Genomic DNA, 24,961 nt, shown 5'->3' with positions numbered 1-24,961 from the left:
CCTAAAATGCCTCAGGGTTGCAACACAGATGTTAACCAGAAGGACCACAAAATGTCTCCTACTGGACAACATCTACACAACACTTCTTTCAACTCCTCATTCGACTTTGATGCAGACATGCTGTGTGCCATGGACAAAATGGAGGAAAACTACCATCTCTCTAGTAGTGGAGACATTGCGAGCAACTGTACAAATCATCTGGCAGCCTTAAACAACATTCATAACCAAGCAGATATCAAGAGAAATGATTCAGTTCTCGTAGGGAAACCAAGCTCCGTTAACTTGCATGGTGCTAATCGTAAATCTGTGTACATAGGAAAAGAAAACAAGAAGATATGTGAAACCGATGAATTGAAAAGTAACAATGTACAAGACAATGAATTTTCAGCTGGAAAAGGGGGTGCTACTACTGTAAATAGTGAAGTCATTGTAGCTACCAGGCCCCATGGAAATGATTGTAAAAGAAATGTTAAAAAGACGACTAAATCTTTAGAGAATAGTGAAGATGATAACAAGTTGTCCAGTAATTTTGCTGCAAAAACTACCGGTAACTCTACGTTAACGAAGTTGCATAGTGCTGCTAAAGGAAGTTCTACTAGTAAGTGCAATAGTGGATCCAACCACACACCAAAACAGCCCCTAACTACTAGTACAGTAGTAAGTGGTAAGCCTGAGAAGATACCATTGTTAGGAGCGTCCAGTGGACAGTGTACACATGACAACAGCCCGTCCCTCCAGACTGTGCTGTGTGCTGACTCAGACACAGACAGTCCTGACGGCAGGGTGTCTGTAAAGCCCAGGACTGAAGCCAGGAAACCTGCAGCTGAGCCACTGATGAGGAAATTTAGCACCACATGTACACCTACCAGGGAGAACACCAACAGGAGTGAGTACAATCATAAAAGTTTATTAGAGAAAGAGATTATAAGTTCTCACCTAGAGCTTTCGACCTGTGAGTCACTCTCAATCCAGTGAGACTTGTCATATGGCTTCTCTAGATCTGAAGTGTGGTGTCAACACTGCTACTGGGTCTAAGGTATCCAGTAAACGATGTTGGGCCCATTGCAGTTGAGCAGTGAGTGATGGGCCCTGATGTAAATAGCCTCTTTCACCCCTCTAAGGAAGTAGTCTTGCAAAACAGAAATGTTGGATGATTGCAGAAATGTTATGTAGAAAAATATGTTAATAGATGTTGAAAACTGGAAGTAAATTACATAAATATATTTCAATTTTTGAGCAAAAATATTACCGATACATAATGCCCTTTTAAGATGACTATATTGTTCTTAATGTAGGTTTTCTAACATCGCCGACATCTACAACTGGTGTGTCTCCCGGGGCCAGATCCCAGAATCCTTTGCTGCTGTCCTCCTGGGGACTGCCGGAATCCGTGCTCCAGTGTTACCATGACAACAGAATAACTCAGCTGTTTGAGTGGCAGGCGGAGTGTCTGCAGACGGGGGAGGTCCTGGCTGGGAGGAACCTGGTGTATTCAGGTATTACTTCATCCATAAAGGTGACCTTAGTACGCCAAAAAGCAGTTACTCAAGCAACTGGATATGATTTTGGAAACGGTCAGACGTTTCAGCTAGTATCCACTACCTTTTGTCAGTGACTGAGAGACCAGAGGAGAAATGCAGGTTTATAAGCACAAACTATTGATTGATATGCAAATAAAGTGAAGATAATTTTTGGGAAGTTGAAAAGGGAAACAAAAGTCAGACAAGTCAAGACCAGATAATGCAAAAATATAATGCAAAATTTCTCCTCTGGTCTCTCAGTCACTGACAAAAGCTAGTGGATACTAGCTGAAACGTCTGACCGTTTCCAAAATCATATCCAGTTGCTTGAGTAACTGCTTTTTGGCATATTGTATTACCTGGATGTCTAACCTTCATTGACGTAGGTGGCCTTAGTGTTTGCAGACCATGAATTATGATGCTGTATACATTTTAGGCTGGGTCATTAATGTTATTATCATACCCTTGGGCTCTTTTTGTCTCAGTAGACAGTCTAAACCTTTGTAAACTAAACGTCTTGTGCATGTCCCTTTGATTGTTTTACATTGGGGTCAAAGGAACATAACGTGTGTTCCATTCGGGGTCACTTGTCATGACCCGGGGTCATTGGAACAGAAGGGTGTTCGATTGAAAAGCATGTCAGTATATCCAGATGTAAATGACTTGGGGTATGGGAAAAATCCAGAATACTTATTTTTTTCTATTTTGTCTCTCTGATATTGTATTTGATCGGTCTAAAGCTGGACTTGCCTGTCCTTTGTGGCATTGCATGGCGTAATGATCAGAGCGTTCGGCTCAGAACCAAGAGGTCCCTGGTTCGATCCCCTGACATGACCGATGTTGTGCCCTTTGGAAAGGGCACTTAACAAGACTTTCCCTCCCTGTATGGTGGAGTGACGCTCACCGAGCCTTTTGGCTAACTGTTGATACTGTGTCCAAACACTGATAAGGACACAGACTGAATTGGTGTCTCCAATGTGCCAAGATCTGCACATTTGCCACGAAGAGCCGTACAATTTTTTTGTCTTTCTTCTGCAGCCCCCACCAGTGCAGGTAAGACCATGGTAGCTGAGCTGCTGATGCTGAAGAGAGTTCTGGAGACACAGAAGAAGGGCATCTTCATCCTGCCGTTTGTCTCTGTAGCACGGGAGAAGATGTTCTATCTCAAGGTCAGGTTCTATCTCAAGGTCATGTTATATGTCTCTTCAGAGGGACAAATGTTATATGTCTCTTCTTTATTGAAATTGGAACAGGCCAATACAATGTGAACACTTCTTTCTGAAAATAATTTCATCAGGTTTTTCATCAGGTAATTTCAAGCCCTGATTTGATATCCAAGCAGATCCTAGAGTGGCAAAAGACAGTATCAAACTGGCCAGGCAGTATCCATTGGCTAGAGAGGGTCCCTGAAGATCCTTGGGTGGCATATTGACCCTCTCTGGCAAATAGCTCTGATTGTCTTTTCTGTTTTCCCTGTGTAGAAGCTGTTGTTTGATGCCGGTGTGAAGGTGGATGGGTACATGGGTGGTCAGTCTCCGGCCGGAGGCTTCAGCTCTGTGGACGTGGCAGTCTGCACGATCGAGAAGGCCAATAGCCTGGTCAACAGGCTCATCGAGGATGGCAAGACAGACCAGCTGGGTAAGAGCCATGTCATGTAGCCTCCGTGCAGGCTCCATGGGCTGTCATTTTAAAGGAAACCCATGCAATTTCAGGGTAGCAAAACTGGATTTTTAAAGCCAATTTTTTGGTCAATCTTTTAAAGTAGACAAAGTAAGTCAAATCAAATTATAGCAGACTGATATCTGTGAGGCAAAAATTTGCTGTCGTTGACAGAAAACAGCTTGTTTTGCTACATTTGTATATAGGCTGGTCCTAGCTACATTTGGGCTTGTTTTTAGGGCTGCCAGTATACCAAAATGGTTCAAATATGAAAGGATGACTGTCACAGAATCATGGCATGATGCCTTTAATACAGTGCCTTGTTTTGCTGTTTTGTTACAGTAAGTACTAGTAATCGGCAACACTGCAATCTATAAGAAGGATATCTTGCATCTTGTCTTTTCATTATCAGTTTATATACAAATTGTATTTAAACATGTATTGTTTTCCATCCCCCCTGCAGGTATTGTTGTAGTTGATGAGTTACACATGGTGGGAGACTCACACCGTGGGTATCTGTTAGAGCTCCTCCTCACCAAGATCAGGTACGTCACCAGTAAGAACCGCACCGACAACAAGGCGGCCACAAACCCAGTACAGATTGTTGGCATGAGTGCCACCTTACCTAACCTGGACCTTTTGGCCCGATGGCTGGATGCGGAGTTGTACCAGACCGACTTTCGGCCGGTCCCGCTGACAGAGTGTGTCAAAGTAGGGACTACAGTGTACAACAGCCAGATGGAGAAAGTTCGAGACTTTCACAGCGTTATCAATGTTAGGGTAAGGCACTGTGTGTGAACTTTGGTTGGAAAGTTGATATTCTAGATAATATTTATCATGTACATTGTATATGAAAATATGGTGCAATTTTAGTGTTCACTGTTTGGTCTAGAATATCTCTGAAACCTGCAAACCTTCAATACCTCATTCAATTTAGACTTTTCAAATTGCATGTCATTGCATTTTGAGTCCTATAATATAGTGTAGCTCTATAATTTTCAAAACACATCTTCCAGCTCTATAAATTTTTCATTTCATTAAAATTATATAGATCAGTGTTAGACAAATTTGTTGTCCTGTTATGATTTTTAGGGGGATGAGGACCAGGTAGTTGGCCTGTGTTATGAGACAGTGTCTGAGGCCCACTCTGTACTGGTGTTCTGTCCCACCAAAAACTGGTCTTAGTGTTCACTGTTTGATCTAGAATATCTGTAATACCTGCAAACCTTTAATACCTCATTCAATGTCAATTTTGACCCAATGTAGGGAGATGAGGACCAGGTAGTTGGCCTGTGTTACGAGACAGTGTCTGAGGACCACTCTGTACTGGTGTTCTGTCCCACCAAGAACTGTTTAACTTTTACTGTTCACTGTTTGATCTCTAGAATATCTGTCACACCTGCAAACCTTCAACACCTTGTTCAATGTAGATTTTGACCCAATGTAGGGAGATGAGGACCAGGTAGTTGGCCTGTGTTATGAGACAGTGTCTGACGGACACTCTGTCCTGGTGTTCTGTCCTACCAAGAACTGGTGTGAGAAACTGGCAGAAACCATCGCCAGGGAGTTCTACAACATCAACAGGGTTCCTCCAGAGGAGAAACTCACTGAAGGTAACATTTCTTAAAGGCATTGCCTTAAAAAAGTTAAATTATAACTACAGAAACTGATTTTGTCTTTTGAATGTAAGTCTAAGAGTTTGTTGTCTAGTTACAAATGTATAATTTATATTGTTTTTGCACTGTTTCTTCTTCCTCTTCTTCCATTCCAAATAAGGTCAATGACAAGAGCCATGGTAACTGGTGCTGTGGCAGACACTCTGTGGTGTTGGACCACATTATGTAGCAAGTATTAGGACAGAGTTTATGTCATTGCAAAGGCGGGAAGTGGAAAAATGGTGGCGGCCAATTTGTCGATGCTAGGTGCTAGTGGCAACTTCAAAATGGACTAGCAAACTAAGTGTAGGAAGTCACTTTTTAGACATAGCATGTGTGATATAATGACAACATTTATCGAACTTCTTGTTCCCCTTTAATAGGTTTCAGCAAGTTGTCAGAGCTTCCGTACGTGCAGCTGAACAGACAGGTGCTGCAGGATGTGGTGGAACAGCTGCGGAGGACACCTGTTGGGCTGGACCACATGTTGGGGAGGGTGGTGCCATACGGGGTGGCTTTCCATCATGCAGGTGAGAAAAGAAAGGAACAAGTTAAACACACGACATACAAAGCATAAAAGCTTTCAGATGGCATCCACCATCTTTCTTTCGTCAGCAGTAACGTGACCAAGAGGTTAAAAGGATAACAGGATCTCAATCCAGTCATAGTTTATCTCACATTGGTCGTAATATAGAAGACAGTCGCTATGTACAGTATCTACAGGTTCATTGTATCAGGAAAATTCTGACCAACAACAGCCCGGTGACTCAAAGTTCCATTGTACTGGTAACCTCTTGGTCCTGAAGCTGTGTCATGGTGAGGTGTTGTATTCAAGGTTCTCACCACAATTTTTTCACAGCAAAACCACACAGCAAACGTCTCCCAGAAAAATTGTGAAATTCATAACCCTCTAAAACATTGTTTCCTGCATTTTGAGGGCCAATTTTTGTAAAGCAAAATCTAACCTAATCTCATCTAGGTTTGTCGTTTGATGAGCGTGACATCGTGGAGGGTGCGTTCAGGCAGGGACACCTGCGTGTTCTTGTGGCCACGTCAACACTGTCATCCGGGGTGAACCTTCCCGCCAGGAGGGTGATCATCAGGACCCCCCTGTTCCATGGCAGGGTGCTGGACTCTCTCACATACAAGCAGATGGCAGGCAGGGCTGGCAGGAAGGGCGTCGACTCACAGGGTGGGCAAACTCACTCACTATCTGCTTTATTGTCTGTTGTAATAACCCTGTCTTCCGAGGGTGTGGTAAGTTCATCTTTTTTTGTAACTCAGGATTTTGTGGCAACAAATAGCCAAGCGGCTAAGGCACAGGAAGGGGGTCGACTCTCAGTATCTGTATCTGTGTAGCCGGTATAACTGCCCTTTGGCGTAACACACCTGCTTAGGGTGGGCACAGTTCTTTTTTTTTTGTCACTCAGGATTTTGAAGCGTTGATTTTGTGGCTAAGGCAAGCAGACAATGTAGCCGTATCAGGAAGGGGTTGACTGTCAGGGTGGGCACAGTTCTTCTTTTTTTGTCTCTCAGGATTTTGTGGCATCGAATGGCCGAGTGACCAGGGCAAGCAGACACTAGGTGCAGTGGTCATGGGTCATATGTCAATTTTTCTTGTGTTTTTCTGTGGTAGGTGAGAGTGTTCTTGTGTGTAAGGAGAGAGAGAGGAGTAAGGCCACCACCCTGATCAGGTCTGGCCTCAGTCCTGTCCACAGCTGTCTGCACAGGGAGACAGGACAGGACGTCAGCTCCAGTATGAAGAGGGCCATTCTAGAGGTAACAGTCTTCTCTCTTAGCACTGAATGCTGAACTTAATTCTAGCACAACAAGGACAAAGAGATCAAATTTTCTACGACCAATGTTGCCTTCACAAGTCAAGACAAGAATGCAAATTGCTATTTGCATTCTTGTCTTGACTTGTCTGACTTCTGTTCCTTTTTCGACTTCCAAAAATTTGTCTTCACTTTATTTGCATATCAATCAATAGTTTGTGCTTATAAACCTGCATTTCCCCTCTGGTCTCTCAGTCACTGACAAAAGCTAGTGGATACTAGCTGAAACGTCTGACTGTTTCCAAAATCATATCCAGTTGCTTGAGTAACTGCTTTTTGGCATATCGTATTACCTGGATGTCTAACCTTCATCGACATTCAAGTTATATCATTCACTGTCTCTATTAAATAATGGCTGGAATGCCCTGATATACTGTACCTCTTAAAACATGGTCCTGCTCAGTGTCAAGTGTCTACTCTCTTATGCGAAATTCAATGAAAGATTATCTGTGTTGGTAGAATAGTTGCAGAGTTTAAGTTTTAATGTTTTAAGAGACTCTTAAGGTAACAGTTTTCTCATGGCAACTCTGACTAATTCACATTGCACAGCCAAGGTGTCACTGTAATAGTAAGTGTTTAATATGTATCTACACAGCTGTGTAAAAAGAGTCTCTTTATCCTGTGTAACAGATCATAGCAGGTGGAGTAGCGAGGTCTCCAGCGGATGTAGAGCGCTATGCCTCCTGTACCATGCTGGCTGCAGGGATGAGTGATGTCACCAGTGACAACACCAGTACAGACAGTGCCATCCACGCCTGTATACAGTTTCTACTGGAACATGAGTTCATCAGGCTACAAGAAGTCCAGGCTGGTATGGCTGTATTTATTTATGGAGGACAATAAGATAACTTTTATTATACATTCATGCCTTATCAGGCTAATACTAGTAGCGTCTAATGCAATTTCAGGGTGACAAGACAACAAATATTCTGGATGAGGAAATCTGTCTGATATTGACCTTTACTACCTTTTCCTAGCACATTTTCTTCCTCATGTCATGCTTCAAGCATTTGACATAGTCATCTATATCAGGGCATAGCAGTGCTGAGCATCCAACAGCAAAGATGTCAACACTACAGACTTTTTTCAACCTTTAATCCACTGCTCACCGAGTCAAATGTGTTCTAATGTGACGTCACAGAAGTGGTAGATTGCTTATTCCTTGACAAAGACTGGAGTCCTATAGTAAAACAGAAGCAGTAGATCGAATGCTCATTCCTTGACAATGACTGGAGTCCTCTAGTAAAAAAAGGGTCAAAACTTGTTTCATAATTTAAAAATCATGTCTTTCATGTTGTTGTGTACAGAAGCTGACACCCCCAGTCCCAGTCAGGAGTACCAGCCCACCCAGCTGGGTTCTGCCACCCTGTCCTCAGCCCTGTCTCCTGATGAGGCTCTGGTGGTGTTTGCTGACCTGCAGAGGGCCATGAAGAGCTTTGTACTGGAGAATGAGCTGCACATTCTCTTCCAAGTACGACACTTTGTAGCACTCACTAAATATAGAACAAGAGCTCAATGATCTCATACCTTCGTCATGTATTAGTTTTATTTTGCTGGTATGTGAACCCAAGCATGTGAATGACACTATACAGTGTGAACATCTGGTCGCACGAACTGCCTAGGGTCTAGAATAGCGGTGCCAATTGAATCTTCCTGCCTGGCGCCATCTGTCCTTATAAAGTTAACATTTGTTACACCCCCACACAATTATTCCAATAGGAAATGTGCTAAAATTTTTATGTCCCTAAACAAAAAACGCAAGCCCATCTTGCCTGTGTTTGTAGGAGCTCTGGTTAAAAGTTTTATAATTTTTTTGTCCAGATGACCCCCATCTACACAGACTGGCCTAACCTGGACTGGTACCACTACCTGTGTCTGTATGAGAAACTGCCCACACACGTGTGCCAAAATTTAGTCTTCCTAAGCAAAAAACTCTAACTTTAAGTCCTTCTTGCCTATCTCTTAAAATTAATCGTAAAATCACTTTGTTCTCCAGGTGACACCCATCTACACAGACTGGCCCAACCTGGACTGGTACCAGTACCTGTGTCTGTATGAGAAACTGCCCACACACATGCGGAGGGTAGCTGAGCTGGTCGGGGTGGAGGAGGGTTACCTGGCCCGCGCTGTCAATGGCAGGGTGCCGGTCAAAACTCCCAAGCAGCTGCGCCAACTTGCAGTACACAAGAGGTTTTACACAGCACTGGTGCTGCAGGACCTTACACAGGTGAGATAGTACATGTATAATGAAAGACTAGTTCATCTGTGTTGGTACATGTAGTTAGAATTTAGAGTTACTGGTAAAACAGTCAAAAAGACCCAAGCAGCTGCGCCAACTGGCAGTACACAAGAGGTTTTACACAGCACTGGTACTGCAGGATCTCACTCAGGTGAGATATCAGGTCTCAAAATACTTTTTTCTACATGCCTGCACTGGTGCAGGTAACATTGAAAAGTTTTGTTCCAAGTTCCAACACAAGAGAAATTGTTTTCAACTAGAGTTTTCGATTGGTCACACCCATTGTTAATGTCACAGTTTAGACAAGCCACGTGACAAGTCTCACTGGGTCAGTCTACTTAGGAAGACCAGAGTGACTGGTCAAAAGCTCTGTAAACTGCATGTCTTGTATACTTGTCATGTTTTAACCATAGCTTTAAACAATGTTTAGAGTTAGATGTTCAAGTTAGGTGTGACAAGTCGATTGGTGTAATGTAGCCAGCTGCCGCCGCGCCGCGTGCCTGCAAAGCTCTGTGTTATGCTGAAGAGCGGTTATACCGGCTATACAGATACAGATACAGATGTATGTTATATGCAAGGTATGTAAAATGATGCAGCTGTGAATCAAACATTGATCGTTGTTTTGTTTCTCCCAAACAGGAAGTCCCCCTGCCTGTGGTTGTGAAGAAGTATAGCTGCACCAAGGGAGTTCTGCAGTCCCTGCAGCAGTCAGCAGCTACATTCGCAGGTACATGTACCTGGAAACATTGTTATCTCCATGAAAAATGGAGGTATCGTTTTGGTGTTCCTGCATATTTGTAGTCATCATAACTTCAGAATGAATTTTGATGATTGTAGACATCAGTAATACCTACACAACTCCAATTTTACCTGCACTAAGGTGCATATCCACTCAGTATTTTGAGCCCTGTAACTATATGTCCTTTTCCATGTGCCAGGCATGGTGACAGTGTTCTGCAGCAGGCTGGGCTGGCACAACCTGCAGCTGTTACTGGCCCAGTTCCAGTCACGCCAGACGTTTGTACCTGTACAGCTCTAATTTTACCAGTCCCACAGTAACAGTAATGTGCATAATATGTATTTTGAGCCGTTGTAACTGTATGTTCTTCCCTGTATAACAGGCATGGTGACAGTATTCTGCAGTTGGCTGGGCTGGCACAACCTGGAGCTGTTACTCGCCCAGTTCCAGTCCCGCCTGACATATATACCTGTAACATTACAGCTCTAATTTTACCTACAGTAAGGTGCATGCTAACTATATATCCTTCATTAACACTTGTCCCTCCCTGTATAACAGGCATGGTGACAGTATTCTGCAGCCGGCTGGGCTGGCACAACCTGGAGCTGTTACTGGCCCAGTTCCAGTCCCGCCTGACGTTTGGCGTGCAGCGGGAGCTGGTGGAACTGGTTCGCATCTCGCTCCTGAACGGTCTCCGCGCCCGGACGCTGTTCAACGCCGGGTTTCACACGGTCGCCATGCTGGCCGCGGCGGAGGTTCGGGACGTGGAAGTAGTGCTTAGAAACGCTGCTCCTTTCAAGAGGTGAACAAGCTACTTTTTGTGTGTGAAACATTATTATTAGGTCAAGGCAAACAAACACTAAAAACAACATGAATTGATTAGAAAACCCAGGTCCCTTTTGGTCCCTTAAATAGATCAACAGTGATCAAGAGCGCAAGGTTCCACTAATATTAAAAATTCTACTTTAATATGATATTGCACAACTTATTGGTGGGAAAACAGCCCAGACGTGGTTTCCTACACGGGTGTTCCCTGCACAATATTTGGTGCAAGATGTCCTAGTCTGTAATAATAATTTAACTTTCTCACCTCACAGTCTTTCGTAGGTACAGGGCACAATGATTTGAGCCTTCTAACATTGTTGCTGTAACCCATCTCTGCTTTTTCCAGTGGACGTAAGGCTGACGATGAGACAGAGTATGAAGCTAAGGAGAGAGAAACGTCCAGGTGTTTCTGGGTGACGGGGAAAGCAGGGCTGACCGAGGCCGAAGCGGCCAGGCAAATCATCCAGGAGGCCAAAGAGCTGGTGCAGCAAGATGCAGCACTGATGGGGATAGACTGGCAGCCTCCTGTTTCCTCCGAGGAGGACAAGGACAGCTTACGAAGAAACTCAGGTGTGAAACCGCATCCTTCAGAGGAAGACAAGAATAACTTACAAAGAAATTCAGATGTGGGACCACAACCCCCTGCCACTTCAGAGAAAGACAAGGAGAGCTTTCGAAGAAACTCAGATTTGAGACCTCTTCCCCCAGTCACTTCAGGGAAAGACAAGGGCAGCTCAGAAAGAAACTCAGGTGTTAGACTGCATCCAGCTGTCACTTCAGAGAAAGACAAGGGCAGCTCAGGAAGAAACTCAGACGTGAGATCACATTCCACTGTCACTTCAAAGGATAAGGACAGCTTACGAAGAAACTCAGGTGTAAACCCTCTTCCCCCTGTCACTTCAAAGGAGGAGGAGAACAGCTTACATAGGAACACAGATGTGGGACCACATCCTTCTGTCACTTCAGAGAAAGATGGCAAGGACAGCTCAGAAAGAAACTCAGGTGTGACCCCTCAGCAGTTACGCCTTCGTCCATGCATGACAGATTCTGCTTCAACAAAGGTTACAGCTGACAAGCAACCTACAGGAGAGTGTGGACAACCAACTTTTCAGTCTGTGAAGCCTGGAGATGAGCATGTTTTTCGGAAAGGTGATGGAGTTGTAGACAAGGTTTCTGTTAACCTCATAAAGTCTCAGGAGGATGGAAGCCTTGTTCCTGTCACAGAAACCAAGCAGGTGACAGTAGATAAACAAGTTGGCAAAGCACAGGGACACTCAGAACATTCAAGCTCCTTTGAGGACAGAAGACGTGATACTCTAACACTATCAGAAAGACAGACTGGGAGAAATAGCCTGCGCAAAACACAAAATGTACTGGAAAATACATCTGTTGAAGTTGAGAACATGACAGATGTACGAGATAGTGCAGTTTGGAAAAGGTCTTCAGCTAAATTTGCAGAAAATAAAGCTAGGATTCAAACAAATGGTACTGAATCAATCCAAGTGGACTCCTCTGGTACTGTCATGGGGCAGACGTTTCAAGGCAACGATCCTCCAAAAGTTGACGAAGAAGAAGAAGGCTGGGCTCACAGTGAGGATATGTATGGAGAAGTTGGTTTCATTGCTAGCCCAAAAGAGGAAAGCAAGTCCACACATGATAAAGAGCAGGTCTCTGTAGCTGTGGTGAATCATAATGGCACAGTTTACCATACAGAAAAACCTACTACCAGTATGCAGATAGCAGCAAAACATGGGAGAATCGTGGAGGCACAAGTCATCGTTCACAGGACGGATGTGTTGTCGCAAAAGAAAAGTGAAGCATCAGAGGTAAATACTCCATCCAGGCTTCCCTCCAGAAGCAAGCCAGCAACGTTGTGTCCAAATGCTCCTCCTTCCAGACATTTGCAGGGTTTGGTTAATAGCAAGAACACCCCACCAAAAGCACATTGTGCAGCCAAACCTCCAAAGGAAAGCACCCCGGAGCTGTACTCCATCCCGGATGGGTTTGACGACACCTTTACTCTCGACACCCAGACTGAGCTACTTGTGGCAAACCTGTCTTCAAAAGAAGATCTGCGCGGCAGTGGGTCAGTCATTCCACAACATGGGAGAAGCACACAACATTCTAGTGACACTGCAAGCAAAGAGATGGAGGAAAAAGATGCTAAGGGAGAAAATGACATCTCCGGCAGTCCTAGTTACTCTCCTCTTTGCAACTACCACGGAACACCGGTGATTGAACGTCATGCCACACCACTGCAACCGTCTTCAGCCCTGAGTTTTGGTTCAGCGGACTCTCAGTTGGACAAGTTCATGTGCGACTTTGTCACTCAGCAGGACGCGGTCGCGCACACAGCCTCTCCGCTTCTCAAGGTCAAAAGGTCACTTCAAACAGAGGATAATCTTATCACGAATTCTTCAAAGGGAGGTCCTCATAATGATTTGATAAGTTCTCCTCGGGGCAACAAAGAACATTACCAGTACCAGTCTCAAGAACTGTTTGAATCTGAGCCATCTGCTGAAAACAGCATCTCTTCAAAAACGTGTTTAAGCCAGGACTGTGAACTGTTTAACGATTCTGGTGAATTCATTCCTGCTAGCGATTTTGACAGAGTAGGTTTTGCTAGTCAGGCGGATGTATTTGATGGTAGAATTGCGCAATCGTTGCAGTCACCAGACAAGTCAAAAGAAAAGAGAAATGTGGAAAATCTTCTTGGTGCAACTTCTAAAGGTTTAGGCCATAAGACAAAATTTTGGGGACAGCAAAGCAACTCATCAAGTAAGCAGAAATTGGAAGAGCTGGGCAGCTCTTTAGTTATGAAGACTGCTGGTCCAAACCAAGAAGCAAAAGAAGAAGTTCAAGTTCAGGGTCAATCTGACTACAAGTTCCTTGAGGAAGACCTGGCCTTGGCTTTGGAAATGAGCGCGTCTTTTGGTTCTGTGTCTCCGAAAGAAAACTTGAGAAAACACAGTAATGCCTCACAGACATCTGGAGAAAGTCTTTCTGCTTTCCATACGATTACGAGGTCTCTAACAGCAATAGACCATAGCCATAGCTTAGAGGACAACAGATCAGGCAATGCTCAAGGGATGGTGCAAGATGCAGGTAGAAGAAGAGAAACCCAAAAGGAAACGGATGACATCTCTTTTGGTGAAGACTTAGACTTAGCCCTGTGTTTGAGTGAGTCTTTTGGAGAGCCTGTGGAAAACTGCAGCAGAGAGAAGACGCAGCAAGCTGTTAATCTCTCAGATGGGCCGGCTGCAAACTTTGACAAAGAAAAGGCAGTCAGATCTGTTCCAGATTTAGGCAAAGTTAGCAGCTGTGATAGAGAAACTTCCAGTCTAGATACAAGGATGCAGCATGCAAAAAGGTATGGCAAAACAGAGCCTGTACAATACACTAGACTGTTGGAAGGCAAAGACCCAAACAACGAGAGCATAGGTGAAGAGAATCCATGTAACCTCAGCCCTGGAACAGCGTCTTTTTTGAACGACTTGATTTCCTTGACTAAAAACGGGAAGTACAATCAACATCGCGGGAAGAGTAAAAAGGAGGCAGTGCCAGAAAGAAAGGCTGCAGAGAAAGACCACAAACAACAGAGAAGGAAAAGGAGAAGCAATGAGATGTGTGACAGCAGTGATGATGACGGTAGGAAAGTTACACCTCCTAAACGTTCCAGGCAGGTAGGAAAGCCATGTGGAGAGCATCAGCAAGAGAAGAGAAGTGAATCGAGAGCACTTGAAGTTGAAACGACGCCAGAGAAGGAGGTTGGAGAACGACCGAACAGTGTAAATGAGTGTGTCCCACCTACACCACCTAAGGAAGGTAAGACCAACACACCAAGATCCTACAAGATGTACACTCCCAACAGGTACAGCCTAAGGGCCAGGACTCCTGCTACTTCATGTCAACAGTCAAAAACAAGTCTATCTCCAACAAGCAAAAACAGTCCTGTTTTGCGCAAGAGGCAAAAGACAGGCTACAGGCAAGGTAGTTCTTACATGGATAAAGCCGGTACACCAGACAGACATACATGTAAAGAACAGGCTAAGGAAGTAGACAACCTTCTCACCACGGAAAGTGATGGCTCCTTCCGTCCCAGCAGTCCATGTAGTACCCCAGACCCAGACTTCCTGCCTCCCAGCATGCCCTCCTCGGGGTCGTTCTGTGTCATTGATGTGGCGGCGAACCGAGACCTGTTTGAGACATTTGTGGCGGAGTGGAAGACAAAGACACACTACGCCATCGCTGTGGCTTGTGAAGCATTACCTACACAAGCTGCCCAACCTGGAGGTGGGATTGGGGCCAAGTTTAACAAGGGTAAGTGACCTAGAGTTATCCTCATTTTGACATTTTTAAGCAATCACCTCTGCAGATCAAGTATAAGCTGCTAGGTGGCCGAAACTCATGTTACTTCTTTTTGAGTGCAAGAGATACCTACCACCCAAAATTCATGATAGCAGCATGTTCTGATCAAAACCAAAAGTTCTCTGCTGCAGCACCATAATGTTAACAAGCTGCCAGGTAGTAACAATTTCTAATTTTGATGCACTATGTTCTTCCCTGCTGTCTGTACCATGCCTACTGAACAAAATTGAGCACTTAGGGCTTTCTTCCTTTTACTTCTGTGATATTTTTAACACAATGTAATATCCATATGACTCCTGTGATAACATCACCAATGCAACTGTCTATCAATCATGACAGGTACCAGTGTGAACAGCAGGCAGCCTGCACCAGAAGTTGACGGTATCCCTCTGGAGTTGGAGGGAGTTGTGATAGTTGGTGTTGGTGTGTGCTGGGGAGAGAAGGACGCCTACTACATCTCTCTACAGAAACATGCAGGGCATGGTAAGGCCTAGTCTCCAACTGACTCCTTTGCAGGCCAAATAGACAGTATGATAGTAGAGATCGACCTGTAAAGGGAGTTGCCTGGTCATATAAGGTCCAGTTTGCAGGCCATCAAATTGAACTCTCTATGTCCAGGTAACTCGCTGGCCAGTTTAATTTAATTTTTAGGCCAATTTCTACTATTTATTCAGCCTGCAAAGGAGTTTTGTGGATCCTATGTAAGGCCACTGTCTAATTTTTGATACATCACGTATCTTAGATTTCTAAATGAATGTGAGCTAAACGAGAATTCACGAATTTTGCACGGCTTTTGCTGACGTAGTGTAGATGATTGTTAATTAAAGCCTCATGTGGACTCAAATGGTCTGTAAATGGTACATGTATTTAAGAAGTACTTTCTTGTGTTACAGAGGAAGATACAACTGATGAGATGATCCCCCCACCTCTGGATGACCGTCTCTCGGTGGAAGATCGCCTTCACAGCATCAAGTCGGTGTTGGAGAGAGGAGCCAAAACAAGGGGTCGTACTAAGATTACTAAGGTATAGTACTGGAGAGATGTTTAAGGTTAAAACTTTTGATCCAACAACACAAAGAAGTTCTCTCACCTAGAGGTTTTGACCAGCCACTTTGGTCTTCCTCAGTAGACTGAGCCAGTGAGGCTTGTCACATGGCTTCTGTTGCAAGAAGTACTGGAGAGATGTTTATAATAATTAGATTTGGAAGGAGTGTAGTACAGTAAGAGAACCTACAACTGGATCCAACCAAACCTTTCATCCTTTTGCAAACATGATGGTTCACTGTACCTCCAACCTGAATTGCAGCCTTAAAATCAGCACCATGGACAGGACTAGTTTACTGTTACGTAAAATCCTAGTATCAATATAACTTCACTATAAGAAAATCCCAATACCGGTATGTCTGTTCTACCCACCTAACACTAACAGTGACTCTATCCCTCCCAGATTGCCTTTGACCTGAAGCCCCAGTACAAGGCCCTAGCTGTGGGATGTGGCATCACCATGCACGGAGACTTCAGGGACCCCAAGGTAGCTGATTGGCTGTTGGATCCGGGGGCAAAGGTCAAGAGCTTCCATGGAACAGTGCAGAGGTTCACCCCTCAGGAGTCGTACTTGCTACAAGGTCTGACTCAGTATTTATTGTGCTATTGGAAGCCTTTATTTAGTGCTATTGGAATCAACTTCTGCCTTTTGTTATTTTGGCTATAGTACTCAGTAGTAGCATCGAATGGCCTTCCTCAGAACTTCTTACTGGAGTACTGCTTCTCACCACTATATGTAGCCAATGTAGGTGCTGCTTTAGTGGTGAGAACACACCCTCAAACATGGCAAAGTTTTTATCCCCCCAGTCTCGGTTCCTCACTGGGGTTGACTTCGGAATCTATATTCCTTACTCCTTTGATTATACAGGATGGTTGAATGTGTATTTTGTGACTATATTTGCTGTTCCAGGACTAGGCGAGTGTTTTGGTGTAGGAAACCTGGCCATGACAGTACAGAACCCAGGGTCGGGGCAGATGGTACCGGTATTATACAGGATACATTGTAGTAACTGTTGTGTGTTTACTGTTCCAGGACTAGGCGGGTGTTTTGGTGTAGGAAGCCTGGCTATGACAGTACAGAACCCAGGGTCTGGGCGCATGAGAGCGGCGCTGGAGTGTGTTCTCACCTTCCACCTGATGGAGGAACTGGACAGGCTGCTGGAAACACACGGGCTCACAGCAGCTTTCAGGTCAGGACTGGAGGATAGTAAGAATCATAAAAAAATGTCAAGTACTGTTGTGAAAGACACTGAGTCTTTGAGTTGTACGTATACACATAAGGCTTGGACTCAGGGCTCTTGCAATTGCCGGCACTAATTTTTCTGTCAATTGCATGAACTTTGTGGCATGTGACCGAAAAAATTCTAAACCAATTCGTCAACCTTTGATGGACAAAATTGACAAAAATCTTGGGTAAACATCCAAGACCACCAACAACCATCGTCAAGTCCATGATTTGCCTCTTAAAATGTGGAAAATTGCATTTTTAAAGGCTTGAAAAAAATGTCCAGCTACCGGTAGCTAGAGCCCTGGTCTGACTGTGACAAATTGCTTGCTGTTGCTGCTATATTGTGGTGTAATTTCACTGAAGGGCAGCTCTGGCACTGTTAACTCTGGCAGTGTCACTGTTCAGACAATATGCACTAATCTTGTATCCTACAATGTAACCGATGCAATAGTTCAATCGGGTAGAGTGCTCGCTTTGTAACCGGCAGGGCGTGAGTTCAGCAGCCTAGTCCCCTGCTGTAGTGCAACTGTGTGGCCCAAGGGCTACAGAAATGGAGAAATGGGACCTTTCTTTGTGTATCCTACAGAGATGTAGAGATGCCGTCCCTGGTTACCCTGGCCCGTATGGAACTGAACGGAGCTGGGTTCAGTCGTGAGGAGTGTGAGACCCAGTGTGAGATCATGCAGGCTAAACTCAGGCTGCTGGAGGAACAGGCTTACCAACTGGCTGGGCACACGTTCGCTCTGACCAGTCCTGATGACATTGCACAGGTACGTATTACTGGTAGCCTGGGTGCCATCCTCCTTAGTTTCTGCCAGCTACCTAATGTTACTGGCTACCACGGAGGATGGCACCCAGGCTATGTAACTGGTTCATCTTTACACTGATATGTCAGATTTTTACACTGACTACGATCAGTTTTATACATGCACAGGCCAAAACCTGATGTACAAAAACTGCGTACGTGAGTATAATAAAACAAAGACTGCTTAGATTTAATCTTCCTGTGTGTAAATTGGCCTGCTTTGATGTATGTCAAGCGTGTACGAGTTGCCAAAATTCAGTCATATTTGTGTAGCCTTTACACTTTTTTCGATACCTTAGACTTGAAATCTTAATTCCAAACGCTGTTTTTCTTTTCTTCCCAGGTTCTGTTCTTAGAACTGAAGCTGCCAGCCAACGGGGACCCTTCCTCCACAACCCACCCCCAGCCAAGAAAGACGCTTGGTACGGCCCGCCCGTCCCGTGGCCGCAGACCACTGAAACATCTCAGCACGTCTAAGGACGTTCTGGAGAAACTGAGGAAGTTCCACTCTCTCCCGGGGGTCATTCTGGAGTGGAGACGCATCTCCAACGCTCTCACTAAAGTGGTGTTTCCTCTGCAGAAGGAGAAAGTGAGATATTTTTTTTGTCTTTGTCTTTCAGCCTCTGGGTATTTGTAAAACTACTTTACACTGTCAGTTGTCTGTCAATTTTCTGGTGATTCTTGAATGCAGGCACATCTCCAATACTCTCACTCAAGCGGTGTTTCCTCTACAAAAGGAGAAAGTGAGATATTCTGCCTTTTTCATCTTTCAACCGCTTGGCATTTGTTAAACTCTTCTGCACGTTCAGAAGGCATGCTTTACATCTCACAATTGTACAGCTATGTAATTAGCTGTACATAGCTCTAGAAACTGTGTATTGTTGCACCTATATATGTATATACACAACTAGTCTCTATCAGACTTAGGGAGGCGGTTGGAATTAGCAGATATTGGCCAAAATTAAATTATAGAGATAACATTCCCAGGGAATTGGTCCAGGGTGCGGCAAACTGTACTTTCTAGTGGACCAACTCCCCTGGCATGTTATCTCTCTATTTGGCCAAATTCGACTCTTTCCAGCCGCCTCCAGAAGCCTGGTAGAGGCTAGTGTACAATCTGACAGTGAGTATTGTTGTGTAGGTGTAAAACCTGACAGTGAGTATTGTTGTGTAGGTGTAAAACCTGACAGTGAGTATTGTTCTGTAGGTGTAAAACCTGACAGTGAGTATTGTTGTGTAGGTGTAAAACCTGACAGTGAGTATTGTTGTGTAGGTGTACAACCCGTGGCTGAAGATGGACAGGATCTATGGAGTCTGTGACCTTCACACAGCGACCGGCAGGGTCACCTTCCACGACCCAAACCTGCAGAACATTCCTAAGGTACTGTCGTTTGCAGACCAGGAATATTGGTGCTAATAATACAGTTACTGTAGTATGATCATCATAATACAGTAAATGTTATAGTCATGTACATTGTACGCTGTTGTGGGTACTACCTGCACCAGACAACAAAAAACTCTACAATGGTCTACCACAAATCACAGCCCATCCAGAACAGAAGGCTGGCTCTGGCTGGCCATGTTGTTTGCCATGAAGAGATGGCTGCCAATCTCCTCTGACGAAAAAAGAAAAAGGTGTCGCCCAAACTTGACTGTACTGAAAGAGGAGGTTGGTATGCAGCACGGCTACGTGATGACTGCCATGCTGGACAGAAATGCCTGGAGGGGCATCCAGAGTGGCACCTCATAAGTAAGAATGAACTGAACTGAGGTAAATTTTACCTGCAACACTCAGAATTTAGGAAGTATGGATCATTCTAAAACTTTCAATCTACAGTAACTTGTCCGTCCTCTCTCCTAGGATTTTGAGATTGAGATGCCCACCGTGATCAGGGACAGTCCGCCGGCAGGCTGTGGGGAAACTGTTGATTGTAAATTCAACAAAATTCAGACTTACTGTAAACCAAATTAATGTCTGCCTGTTGAATGATAAAAATTCATCTATTCAATCTGTCCCAGGATTTTGAGATTGAGATGCCGACCATGATCGGGGACAGTCCACCGGCCGGCTGTGGGGAGACTGTCGGAAGGAGGAGAGGGAGGAACGTCGTGGGGAGAGCGGACGGGAGGAAAGTGGAGTCAGATGGAGCTGGAGACGCCTTCTCAGTCAGCATGAGACATGCCTTCATCCCCTTTGAAGGTACGAGTGGAGAGGGGTAAAATGCCTTGGAAAATTAACCCACCCATAGAAATTTTAGGATGGCAAAACTAGATTTTCAAATTCAATCTTCTGGTGATATTTTCTGTAGTAAGTTGAATGATACCATGCTGCATTCTTTGAGACAAAAATGCATTATTTTGAATGTCACTGATGGAAAATGATTGCTTGTTTTATATTGCAGGCTGGTTCTTAAGCTAAGTTATTAATTGGTGGCACAAAAAGTGACAGCTTGTTTTAGGGATATTTCAAACGCTTAAAGTATGAAACGATGATGGAAACATTTTGAACCATGGTATGATTGACATTGAAACTCTGGAGACTCTGAGGATATTCTGCTAATATTATAATTCAATTTTTTCTTCTCTCTGCTTTTTACTGAACCAGTTTGTCAGGCTAGACCATATGAAGGTTATTAAAATAATTAAATGTTATTTTTTCTTCTCTCTGTGTCTTCCTGACCAGGTGGCGTGTTGCTTGCTGCTGACTACTCCCAGCTTGAGCTGAGGATCATCGCACACCTATCCCAGGATGCCAAGCTGACCCGGGTGCTGAACAGGTGCAGCTCTTCACTAATACATTGTACCAGTTTATATTTAATATCTTGCATACTAGTACTTTGACTGTGAATTGTAGATGTGGTATGTTTGAGTGCATTAATGTTCTTAATTTATTGTGTAGTTATATCTTTTAACCTTTAGTTATCTTTAATTTGTATAAGTTTATAATGATAATATGTATTATCACTATAATTCAGGACTGCAAGTGTGATATATGCGTATGAAATGTCATATAAACCATTCATATATATAACAGTGGCCAGGACGTGTTCAGGGCCATCGCTGGTCAGTGGAAGGGTCTGGATGTGGAGGAGGTCAGCGATAAACTCAGACAACAGGCAAAGCAGGTGAGAAACGTGCACAGCTGACGGTACCTTGACCTCCTGGTCATTGGGGGGACTAGGTAGAAGTGAAAATGGACAGCTGTCTCCAGACCTGCCTGTCTCTTGCAGTGGTCAGCCTTCTGGATAGGTTTAGCAGGGTCCATTCTGTGATGTTGTCCTATCAGGACTTTCTCTGTTGTCCCCGACAGTTTTGTCCTTCCAGAGTGCCCCACAGGATTGTCTTTGCCAGGCTGTCATACCACTGTAGCTTGCATCTTTTGACTTTTGCTCAGGTGCCTGGCAAATGTTTATTATGTACATTGAACTGGCTACATGCCCTGGTTTGTTTTCCTGCAGCTGTGTTACGGTATGATCTACGGAATCGGAGCCAAAGCCTTGGGAGAACAGCTGGGAGTGGACGAGGAGGAGGGAGCCTGCTTCATCGAGACCTTCAAGTCCAAGTACACAGGTGGGGCAGCACTAAACAAATGTACACACACACACTCTAGGATAAGATGTGTTAGGCCTAGGAAAATTAATGCTTTGTTTCTAGTAGGGATTTTATTCTCAGACTTTTTAGATTTTTTTTTTAGATTTCGTCTGGCTGGTTGGTTGGTTTGGTTTTCCTTTAATACCCACGATCATGATAATGATCCTTCTGGCATACCCATTTTTACCTGAGGTTGGATGCTTGGCAGGATTCGAACCCTAGACCTCTTGGTTCTTAGTCAAATGCTCTGCAGTTACGGCACACAGCCCCACTGATTTTGCTTGATATTGTTGTACAGTAACTACTCGTTATGTGCAAAACAAAAGCAACAGCTAGAAGACTGTGTTTTCTCTGATCTATTAAGTTTGCCTGACAGTGTACATGTATGTTCCCATGTCAGGTATGCGTCGGTACCTACACACGACAGTGGAACAATGTAAGAAGGCAGGTTACAATGTATGTCCAGACAATGACAGGACGCAGACGATCTGATCTATCCAGTTCACCCCAAACTATCATAATTAAAACACAATGTATAGTATGCCTATTCCCATGTTTTATAGGGATGCGTCGGTACCTACACACGACAGTGGAACAGTGTAAGAAGGCGGGTTATGTCCAGACAATGGCAGGACGCAGACGATACCTGCCAGGTATCACCGAGGGGAACCACCACGTCCGCTGTCATGCTGAGAGGCAGGCTGTCAACACTACAGTTCAAGGTGACCAGGCCATACACTTTTTAGAGGGCTCAAAATGTTTGGGAATAGGTGCTCTGGTGTACCTTTCCTCAAAAGCTTAGACCATAGATTCTCCTACCACTCTTTGTAAATGAAAGGAAAGTGATCTTGATTCAGTTTAAGCTCACTGAAGAGCTAATCTCCCACTGATCGTAACAGAGAAGACAGATGCTATGTACAGTTCTAGTATTTACAGGTTTATTAAATGTACTAGGGAAATTCCCCTTGCTCTTTTCGACAAGCACAATCAACAGTGAACCATGGCTTAACGTCACATTTGTGGGACTGCAACCCTTTACTGTACGGTAGTGTGCATGTGGGGTGAGAGACAACAGCTGGGATTCAGACTTTCAACATCTTGGTCCAGAGGCAGGGTCGCTAACCACTTAGCTGCGCACTTTATCACGGTAGTTGCTGTCAGTCAAATGAACGTTTTCCCTCATAAATGTTTCCTCAGGTTCTGCTGCTGACCTGGTGAAGAAGGCCATGGTGTCGATTGACCAGAAACTGCAGAAGCTGTTTCCGGCCACCAGGGGGAGCCACAGGCATGCTGACAGCACTGCTGCTGGTGGGTTCACATTCAAAATTGTTGTGTTCTTGCCTCTGAACATTACACTAGGCCACACCAGATACCCCCTCTTCCCTTTTGCTTCTCATTTCCGAAAAAAAGAAACCTCAGGCACCAAGCAACCAAAAACAAGACTTGTCTATCTTGTTTTTACTGTACTTTTTAAATCTGTGATATGCAGTGGTTTGTAATGTAAAATTCCTTGTTCAAATTTCAAACCTCATAGCTCCTTCATGGTATTTGGTGCTATCATAGAATGCCTAGGGCTATTTTTCTTCACTCTGTCGATTCAGTTTAATTTTTTTTGTACTTATTTTTTTAGCTGATTTGAAGTCATTAATATTTCCTTTTGTCTGAATGTACAAAACTCATGTAGAATGATCATCAATCTTCTAAGAATGTTAAATGTCATCAACAATAAATGATTTAAATTTAATGATTTTGTTTTTAGATACTCAAAAGAGGAGAAGCCGGAGGCAGTCCCATCAGCCATCGTCAACCCCCAGGGGAGCCTACCTGATCCTGCAGCTTCACGATGAGCTGATCTATGAAGTCCGGAGGGAGGATGTACAGCAGGTGGCACAGCTTGTGAAACATGAGATGGAGAATGCCATGAAGCTGTCTGTTGTCCTTCCTGTGAAGGTCAAGGTGGGACCAACATGGGGCAAACTGGAGACACTGGACATGTGAATGAGTTGATAGTTATAGAGTTTAAGCTTGTTCCAACACAAAGAAAGAACTCACCATAAATTTTCGGTTGATCCCGTCAACCTTTGTCAGATGTGTGATGCAATCATTGACTTTCCGGAAGTCGAGAGCGTGATGACGTCAGGAGTGCATCAAAAGTGGCGGGAAGATGGAATCTGTCACCATCCCGGTTCAGAGAGGGTTGATGGGCTCTGAATAGATGTAAATCGCATCCTTGTGAATGAGTTGTAATCAGTCTGAGGAAACTCTTTTTCACAATTTATAAATGCTAAGTGACATATGGTCGTAGGACTGATTTTTAAGTCTAAACATAGCTGAGGAGCAAAGTGGGACCAACATTGAGCAAAGTGTCTAGTAAATACTGAATCAGATGTACAGTAGAATAGACCAAGTTGACAAATTTTGCTCCCAATGTTGCTTAATTCGAATTGCAGCAATATCTTTGAACCAAAGAAGTCAGAGCTACTGGCCTGTTAAGATGTAGATGCTTATAACTGTTGAAGTTTTCAAATGTGTTCATGATCAATGTAGATCATCTAGGGAAGTGTTACTCAGCATTTTAGAAATGTTATTTAAAACAGGACCAGTCTTTTGCAGTTTTAAACACATTGAAGAATTTTACTACTGTTGCACAAAATTCATCTTATAATGGAAATGAAATGTTCTGACATGTTCAAATGTTATTCATATTTTTCTAAGATACAGAGTGATATCAACACTTGTGCATGACTTTGTATTATACATTCATTGTACATTGGCATGCCAGTAAATATTATGTAGACACCTGAATGAATTTTAACAACAGTAACTGATCTATAGCAGGCTACACAAATATTAGAGATATTTTCTATCTTTTCTGATACTGTAGGGTATTTAAGTCTAATATGTGACTGTGTATTTTGCAAACAGAATGAATTTCAAACTGATTGATAATTACTGTACAGATATTGTGAATAAACAGCTTTTCTATAGGTTTTCTGGGCTTCTTTTATCTCGTTTTTTTAACTGAAATTTTGTTCAATCTGAAGAAGGGTGTAATCATTTTGTCAGTAACCATTTGTGACGTGTAAAGCTTAGTGACATTTGTGCACTGTATGATTGTATACTTCACACCCACACTTGTTATGATGAAACCTTGTGGTGACCCAGTGTTGTAGAACCGGTTTTAACAGTGAATCTCTGCCCAAGGCTGTTAAAGATCTGTGCAACCAAAGAAACTTACAAGACTCTTACCAGTATTTATCCACACAGGTGAGTGTTTTTAACTAATAGTATTGGTGTCTAAGAGTTTTATAGTGTTCTTTCTATACTTTTTGTACATAAAGAGTATGGGATTTTTACCAGCTCAACTTCATTTGCCTGAATACACCCAAGCCTCTTGCCCCAAGCTAGATATTACGTGTATGGGGTGTAGTTTTTGTGATTGTTCACTCAACC

General features: G+C 43.7%; 1 protein-coding gene across 1 annotated transcript; it reads left to right on the top strand.

The window, feature by feature from the left end:
* Positions 1-6: 6 nt before the first annotated feature.
* Positions 7-23,593, top strand: LOC109466623 (DNA polymerase theta-like). The gene is made up of 31 exons (XM_019764353.1): positions 7-163; positions 692-886; positions 1,296-1,496; positions 2,559-2,689; positions 3,002-3,158; positions 3,643-3,959; positions 4,627-4,792; positions 5,218-5,364; positions 5,814-6,026; positions 6,471-6,613; positions 7,300-7,480; positions 7,977-8,140; positions 8,666-8,896; positions 9,548-9,635; positions 10,206-10,449; positions 10,819-11,707; positions 12,380-14,792; positions 15,180-15,323; positions 15,734-15,864; positions 16,288-16,465; positions 16,918-17,074; positions 17,699-17,882; positions 18,261-18,506; positions 19,191-19,298; positions 19,937-20,117; positions 20,601-20,694; positions 20,952-21,042; positions 21,376-21,487; positions 22,072-22,230; positions 22,706-22,816; positions 23,268-23,593. The coding sequence occupies exons 1-31, from the start codon at positions 7-9 to the stop codon at positions 23,504-23,506; spliced, it is 8,172 nt and encodes a 2,723-aa protein (XP_019619912.1). The 3' UTR covers positions 23,507-23,593.
* Positions 23,594-24,961: the final 1,368 nt, after the last annotated feature.

The sequence above is a fragment of the Branchiostoma belcheri genome, unplaced genomic scaffold (genome assembly GCF_001625305.1).
Source record: "Branchiostoma belcheri isolate BF01 breed outbred unplaced genomic scaffold, Haploidv18h27 scaffold17, whole genome shotgun sequence".
Taxonomy (NCBI): domain Eukaryota; kingdom Metazoa; phylum Chordata; class Leptocardii; order Amphioxiformes; family Branchiostomatidae; genus Branchiostoma; species Branchiostoma belcheri.
This window is presented reverse-complemented; position numbering and strand designations above follow the sequence as displayed.